Source organism: Hipposideros armiger, unplaced genomic scaffold (assembly GCF_001890085.2).
Source record: "Hipposideros armiger isolate ML-2016 unplaced genomic scaffold, ASM189008v1 scaffold_131, whole genome shotgun sequence".
Taxonomy (NCBI): Eukaryota; Metazoa; Chordata; class Mammalia; order Chiroptera; family Hipposideridae; genus Hipposideros; species Hipposideros armiger.
In genome coordinates this window covers 1,499,532-1,507,556 of record NW_017731481.1, presented here as the reverse complement: position 1 = coordinate 1,507,556, position 8,025 = coordinate 1,499,532, and the positions used below count along the sequence as shown (strand labels likewise).

Below are 8,025 nucleotides of genomic sequence, written 5' to 3'. Positions count from 1 at the left end.
TTTCTTTTCCTTTTCACAGAGAGTGGGGACCCTGAGACAACAATTACTTTGAGATGATCTGCAGTAAGATAGGAACTAAGAGTTGTAAAGCTTGTAACATTTACCAAGCCTTGCAGACCTGTGATGCCACGTGTTCTTTGTTGCCCCTGTGCTGCCAGCGTTCTTATTATCCCAGATATGACTGATCGGCATCTCAGCGAGCCCATGGCTTGTGAAACATCATTACTCTGGCCCAGTCACGAGTGAGACTGAGAACTGACACTAGAAGTTTTGGCTTCACAGCCCGTGTTCTCATGACCACCACCCCTGTGCACACACTGTCTGCACCCATGAGGGTAGTGGGTCATGGTGCTGGAGAGGGGGCTGGAGGCTGCAGCCTGTACCTACTAGAAACCACGGCAAGTCATGGAACTGTGCGCTCATTTTCTTTCACGTCTGTAAAAAAGGGAGCAGTTTCTGCGTCACCTTCCTCAAAGGATTATTGGGAGCTGAAAATGCCAATACAGAAAGAAAAGGGATGTCAGAGAGAATGATTCTAGTGGGGGCTGTTATTCACTGTAGTACCCTAGTTTGTGGCTTCCCTGGATGCCACCTGAATTTGTCCCCAAAAAGGGATTTAAAAAATTTAATTCCCCATCATTTAATTTTATGCCATTTGGCACGTTTTACCAGGGCAAGGGGGCATTCTAGGATAAAAAGAAAGCAGTGTGGTGTTTAGAGGCTGGAAATGACTGACCAAGCCCTGATAACTGACATAGCCATGTCTGTGCCCAGCAAAGGCTGGTCTCTTCCTCTGCCACTTGAAAGAGTGTGTGTCCGAACTCAGCAACCATAACCTGGACCCCAATGGCATGCATGATAAGCCGGCTGTGAAGCTGTCTAGCCAGCTCCTCCATGCTGGGCATATCATAGTGATGGATGTTGGTGTGACTCACTGGGTGGCATCTGGGAGATCTGGTCAGATACAGCCCGAGTACTGCTGAGGCACGCTCCCTGAATGCTGCCAAAGACAGAGATGAGAAAGCAGCCAAGTGGCTCTGTGTCCTGCTGTTCTTTGACCAACCCATTCTCTTTGACTCCTCGTTTACATCATGAACTCAACTCAGCAGGTGTTTACTAGAGTCCTACTATATGCCCTGTATAGGGCTTGATGGCGGACTATGAGAGACCCATACCTGCCTCCTAGGAGCTAATGGTCCAACTGGCAAGGGTGTACTCAGATATGCGAAACCAGTTAGCACAGAATGCAGGAAGGGTAATTATCAAAGTGTTCAACTGTGTGGTGTGAGTTTATCCAGATTAGAGCCAATAGGAAGGATTCATGGAGGAGGAGACACATTAAAAAATGAATGGAATTGGACCAGCAAAGGAGAGGCAAGGGCGTCTGCACCAGTGGGGAAGCACGCGTAAAAGCAGCGTTAAGAAAAAACCTGGAGGGGACCCGGGCCGGATTCAGACCCTGCTAGTTTTCATGAGTCCTTGCGATGTAGAACCCTGTGCGAGTCAGCCCCATGTCCCCATAATTGCAATGTTACTGTGAGGCAGGGGACCGTCTCATCTGCAGAGGAGGAAACAAGAAACCCCCCAAGGGCAAGGATCTATTCCATTCACTTCATGTACCTCAGATGCTTACAGGACAAGTGCCTTGCCCAAAGCTAAACAACAAGCAGGTGATGGCGCAGGGTCCGTTGCCAATTCTGGTGTGAAAGCAAGCCGCCTAGAGCAGAGGTTTCACGCTGATGTATAGCTGGAGAGCAGGGTGGGGAGGTCCGTAGTGGGTGTAGGAACTAGGACTGAAGCCAGAGTGGAGTGAGGACTTGTTCCCTCTATTCCAAAGCTCTGTCCCAGGGTCTAGAGCTAAGGAGCAGCCATGATGGTAGGAAGAAGCCCATGCTGCCTCTTAGACTCCAGGCAGGCCTTGTCCCCAAAGGCCTCGTGGTGAGTGTGTGCGAGAACTGCCTCCGTTGGCCCACGTGGTTTTTGGCGATGAGCCTCCCCTGCCTGGCACAATATGAGCTGGCCTCGGACCAGCACCGGTGGCCTGGGAGGTACTAGGACAGTTGACCTTTCTCTCCTCCTCAGGCATCTAAAGAGTATGATGAAGACTCACTCATCCCCAGCAGCCCAGCCACAGAGACCTCAGATAACATCAGCCCGGTGGCCAGCCCCGTCCACACAGGGTGAGTGACCCCGTGACAAGGATTCCGGGCCCACACTTTCCCTGTCTCAAAGAGAGCGCATGGAAGCCCAATGTGGATCTGCCTGTGTCCTAGGTTTCTGGTGAGCTTCATGGTGGACGCTCGGGGAGGCTCAATGCGGGGGAGCCGTCACAATGGCCTGAGGGTGGTGATCCCGCCTCGGACATGTGCGGCACCCACTCGCATCACCTGCCGCCTGGTCAAGCCACAGAAGCTGAGCACGCCGCCCCCGCTTGCCGAGGAGGAAGGCCTGGCCAGCAGGATCATTGCGCTGGGGCCCACAGGGGCCCAGTTCTTGAGGTAAGAGGGCTCTCTTTCTGGGTGTGCGTGTGCAGCGCGTCCCTAACCTGTCCTTGCTGGTCCATTACTGCCACTTCAGCAACAACTACCCAGAACCATCGAGCCACAGGGCAGAGGGAGAGGGACGCCCTGGAGCCCCGTGTCACCTCATTACCGTCCTGAAACCGGAGCTGTCATTCCCACTTTCACTGCCTTTCCTTAGATACACCAAGGAGTCCATAGCCCAGGTGGCGCTTAATACTCCCAGAGCTTGTATGACACCAGAGAAGGGACAGAAAAGGCAGGGCTACTTTGGGGGCCCTCAAGGGTTTAATCATTTCAGCTCTGAAGCGCTCTTACTAGAAGACAGCTTTAGAGCATTGCCCCCAAGGACGGCAAGATCAATGGGTTTCCAGGCCCATTTCTCACCTCGTCTGAGGCAGGCTGAGCTGCTTCTACTAGGAGCTTTGTTATTCGTCAGGCACCATGGCTGTAATGTCGGGACAGATCTTACCCCGGAGGCCCTGCCTTCCTATCTCCATCCACTGCCTGTCCCCACCTTCGAGCTTTCATCTACCATTTGTAAAGCAGCCTGCGGAAGGCTTTCGTGTTAATTTTCCATTTTAAATGTACTCCTCAAAGCCTCCCTGCAAAGGACATGTCATTATCGCTGATTGATAGACGAGGAAGCTGAGGCTCAGAGAGCTTCGGTCCCTTGTCTAGAGGCTTCAGGCCAGTTCTAAGGATCAGGTCCAAGGGCAAGGTTATTTGGCTGAGCCTCAGCCTTGAGAAGTGAGACGGGGCCTGGTGGTGAGTGACGGGACCTGCGCAGATCTGTTCCACTGTCAGGACCTGCCCACGGGGGGCGGCCCCCACTGTGGCTGCGGGACCCCTTCCCACTCCAGGCGGGCACGGACTACCCTGCCCCACTAGCTCTTCCCTTCCTTCGCCCCTGGCTGCCTGCCCGGAAGGTGTGATCGTCTGCATCCAGACACCTCTCCACCCTCTGCTCTGTCCCCTCAGCCCTGTGATTGTGGAGATCCCCCACTTTGCTTCCCATGGCCGCGGGGACCGGGAGCTTGTGGTGCTGCGGAGTGAAAACGGCTCCGTGTGGAAGGAACACAAGAGTCGCTACGGAGAAAGCTACCTGGATCAGATCCTCAACGGGATGGACGAAGGTAACAGAGACCCAGGGATCCCAGTGCAGGTGCCCTCCTTCTGGAAGATGGGATTTGAGGTTGCACTTTTAGGGTGGGCCATTGGGGCCACCTGGAGTGTGGGGAGCCCTGAGAGACTAGAGATGGCCCCATTAGGTCCGGTTCCCAGTCCTTAGGGCATCTGAGTGAGCACCTGGCCCCTGACCGCCACCTGCATCTCCTTCTGCTGGACCTTTTGGACCCCGAGATTTCTCCCTCCAGGCTGCTCAGCCCCATTGCTGGGTGCCTGGGGGGGGGAGGGGGCGTGCTCCAGAAGCGGGGGTTGAGGGGGCTCTGGGACACAGAGGTGGCTGAGCCTGCACTCAGCGTGACTGGGCTGGTGGCACCCTGCTGTGTGCTTCCAGAGCTCGGGAGTCTGGAAGAGCTGGAGAAGAAGAGGGTCTGCCGCATCATCACCACGGACTTCCCCCTGTACTTCGTGATCATGTCACGGCTCTGCCAGGACTATGACACCATCGGCCCTGAAGGGGGCTCTCTGAAGAGCAAGCTGGTCCCCCTGGTGCAGGCGACATTCCCAGAAAATGCTGTCACCAAGAGAGTGAAACTGGCTCTGCAGGTGACACAGCCCTCCTCCTCTCCACCAGCTGGGTGTCCCCACGACCACTCAGACAGTTCATGGAGGGTGGAAGGAGTTCAAATCTTCAGGAAAAGGACTGTTTTCCCCAGGACATCCTCCACATTTTTGTCCAATGCCTGAAAATTTTAGGTAGAGATTTGATCGTAAAGCTCAAAAGAAAGTTGGGTGGGTTTCAGACAGCCCCAGATAATGCATTAATCTACATGGCATGAGGGAGTTACACATGGCTTCCTGGAAGGGTACCTAATGCTGAGTAAAGATGGCACCATCCCAGGAATGAGGAGCAGTGGGGAAACGGGGAGAAAGTGCTCAGAAAGGAGGGCCAAGCAGTGACGTGAGAGCTGGGGCAGGCCCTGTGGTCAGCCGTCATGAGACACCCCCTCCCCCAGGAGCCTTTTCACTCTGCGTAGACAGCCTGCTCTCCCCTCGGAGATGGTGCTGCCTCCTGTCCGTGAGCTGAGTTGTTCTGGGGCTGAGTGTCCACCCCCCTTTGGCACTTTGCAGGCCCAGCCTGTACCAGATGAACTGGTCACCAAACTCCTGGGCAACCAAGCCACGTTCAGCCCCATTGTCACCGTGGAGCCACGGCGCCGGAAGTTCCACCGCCCCATCGGGCTTCGGATCCCACTCCCTCCTTCCTGGACGGACAATCCGCGGGACAGTGGAGAGGGAGACACCACCAGCCTGCGCCTGCTCTGCAGTGTCATTGGTGAGAGGTGCCCCCTTGCCTCTGTCTTATCTTCTGTCCTCCTTTTGGCCACAGGGGGAGACAGGAAAAGGGGAAGCTAACAATCATCCCATGTTTTGTTGGCTTCTCCTGGTGATGTGCGCTTCCAAGGGATGGAAGGGAGATCCTTCTGGGTAGAGCCCTCAGTTCCCTAGAGGAGGAGTGCTGCAGGTTGCTAGGAGGAGGAGAGTATGAGAAAATAGGTGTGCTCAGGGCTGCATCCAGATGTGCCCGTCTCAGCTATTGCCCGCTTGGCCCTTAATGTTTAGGCAAGCTCTGTGCCTACATCTGAAGACCATCCCCCAGCCCATTTCTGCTCCTGTTGTAGGAGGAACAGATCAAGCCCAGTGGGAAGATATAACAGGAACAACCAAGCTCGTGTATGCCAATGAGTGTGCCACCTTCACCACCAATGTCTCTGCCAGGTGAGGTGCATCCCAGCCCAGCCCAGCCCAGGGGGCTCCAGGGCCCTGCACTGAGGGGTCAGTGCAGGTAGCCATCCTCATGCCCTGACCAGGCTTGAACCTGAGCATCTTCCACTGCCCCTCTACATGTAGAAGCCCTGCCATGACCACCGGGCATGTTAGAGGGGCCATCGCATGATCACATGTTGCTCCTATCTGGATGGAAATGAAGCTGTCCATCGGGCATTTAGGAACATGATTATAATTAGCCCTCTCTTTCCAGGTTTTGGCTGTCAGACTGTCCTCGGACTGCTGAGGCTGTGAACTTCGCCACTCTGCTGTATAAGGAGCTTACTGCAGTGCCCTACATGGCCAAGTTTGTCATTTTCGCCAAGATGAATGACCCCCGAGAGGGGCGGCTGCGCTGCTACTGTATGACGGATGATAAGGTGGACAAGACCCTTGAGCAGCATGAGAACTTTGTCGAGGTGGCCCGGAGCAGGGACATAGAGGTACAGCACCTGGTTCCCTTTATTACGTGGCACTCACAGGCCTTTCTCTCTCACAGTGAGACACAGCTCCTGGAGCTAGGACAGGGCACTTGTGGTTTGTTTTCTCCAGGATACTGTGATCCGGAGCAGTCAGAAAATCCTCCTGTTGGGGGAGGGGAGGTTGGGAGAAGGTCCTAGGCTGGGTCTCTTTAATCCCCTCTTGAACAGCATCCTAAGGAAGTTTCACCTGAGGTGAGGAGCCACTGTTGGCCCAGTGACTTGTGATAATAAGCGCTGATATCCTGGTGGAGCTCTAGAGTACTCTGCCAGCAATCTTGATCAACTACACAAAGATATATGAAGGTTCCTGCTCATTATGAAATCTTTTCAGTAAGGAAGCATAACCTGGGAAACAAAGCCTTTTCCAATACAAACAGTGGGGTTTCTCAGAGCACACCCACTGTGCCTCACGCTGTAGAAAGGGTGTGTTGTGGGGAAGGAAAGATCAAAGCTGAAAGGCAGGACAGGCTATCTGGGCATTTCTGCCTGACAAGCTGTGTTTGCTTTTCCCTTCCTACAGGTTTTAGAAGGAATGCCCCTGTTTGCGGAACTTTCTGGGAACCTGGTACCTGTCAAAAAAGCTGCCCAGCAGCGGAGTTTTCACTTCCAGTCATTTCGGGAGAACCGTTTGGCCATTCCCGTAAAGGTGCCAATCTCTCGTCTGGGTCTAGAAAGTTTGGGAGGCAGAAATCTCTCAGCCAACCTGGCGGCCTAGAGAACAGCCCTTGAATCTTCTGTTTGTGTGATTGAACTTAGGTGAGGGACAGCAGTCGAGAGCCAGGCGGGTCTTTGTTATTTCTGCGCAAGGCAATGAAGTATGAGGACACCCAGCACATCCTCTGCCACTTGAATATCACCATGCCCCCCTGCATCAAGGTGAGCTGCCGCCTGAGGAGGACCCTCAGCCAGAGGTGGGGTCCTTGAGGAGGTCCCAAAACAGCCTCCAGGTCGAGCACTTCCAAAGCACTTCCTCCTGTTGAAAAGCTGCCTTGGAATTCTTTGAGGCCCAGAAAGGCTCTTCAGTCTCCTCAGGACATGTGGCTGTGACCTGGCAGGGAGAGCGTGTCCTGGCCCTTTCTGCAAAGCTCAGGAACAAAACATCAGTGTGAGATGGCAATATGTGTGTTCACTGGGGGCCTGAGCTGTCTAGGTTGTTCTTTCTAGAAGGTTCAAAGGAGCCTGAAAGGCATCCACCCTGGTACCCCTTGTCTGAGGCTTCTGAGGCTTAGAACTGGGCACCAGGTCAAACACTTTTCATAGTACCTGGTATGTGTCTATAATGCTCAAGGTCACCCAACTATTTGATAGCTTTTTGTTTGAGCCTTTTTTCCATGTATTTGCTTACCTTCCCCAGGGAGCCAGGCCCTCAGAGAAGGGAACCCTGGTGTCTCAGCCCCTGCAAACACCCAGGTTTCTGAGCTCAGCAAAGACGTCTTGACGAAGTATGTTTATTTATCTATGCAGTAGGAGTATCACCATCAGTACCTATCATAGGGACTTTGGAGAGATAATATGTCTCCATGTTTTTGTTGGTGTTGTTTTGCAACTGTTGTAATTATCAGCCTTCCATGCCAAGCTAGAAAAGAAGCAAAGTTCCATTCATACATCTGCGGCTCAATTTCTCTTTTCTGTTTGGGGACCAGGGTGAACCCAGTTCTCTTTCCAAATAGGATTTCCTGCAGCCTTGAGCAAACATCAGGGAGCTTTTCCACAAGGCCAGGGTGTTAAGCCTCAGGCCAGTGTAAAAAATGGGCCTTTTGAGCAGAAAAGAATCCAGAAAGAAAAACTTGGTTTTTTAAGTTCAAACCCTAGCTCCCCCACTTATTAGATGAGAGACCTTGGGCAAGTTGTTTAACCCTTCTATGCCTCAGTTTCCATATCAATGAGATGGGAATAATCATAATACCTACCACATAGCTAGTTGTGAGCATCACATTACACAGGGCTTGGCACATGATCAGGGCCAGATGATTTTCCCATTATTATTATTATTAAAGTATATGAGCTTCCTCAACTCCCTCTCACTTCTATCTCCTCCCACACTTCTACTCTTTGTGTTCAGGCTCCAAAGA

General features: G+C 53.0%; 1 protein-coding gene across 1 annotated transcript in view; it reads left to right on the top strand.

Moving 5' to 3' along the window:
• ANK1 (ankyrin 1) overlaps window positions 1-8,025 on the top strand; it is a 217,526-nt gene that overhangs the window by 176,142 nt on the left and 33,359 nt on the right. The window contains exons 23-31 of the mRNA XM_019649237.1: window positions 2,083-2,180; window positions 2,274-2,498; window positions 3,501-3,655; window positions 4,039-4,250; window positions 4,776-4,980; window positions 5,327-5,423; window positions 5,686-5,914; window positions 6,474-6,599; window positions 6,710-6,829. Of these exons, the coding sequence (XP_019504782.1) occupies window positions 2,083-2,180; window positions 2,274-2,498; window positions 3,501-3,655; window positions 4,039-4,250; window positions 4,776-4,980; window positions 5,327-5,423; window positions 5,686-5,914; window positions 6,474-6,599; window positions 6,710-6,829 (1,467 nt within the window). The remainder of the gene's footprint in view (window positions 1-2,082; window positions 2,181-2,273; window positions 2,499-3,500; window positions 3,656-4,038; window positions 4,251-4,775; window positions 4,981-5,326; window positions 5,424-5,685; window positions 5,915-6,473; window positions 6,600-6,709; window positions 6,830-8,025) is intronic.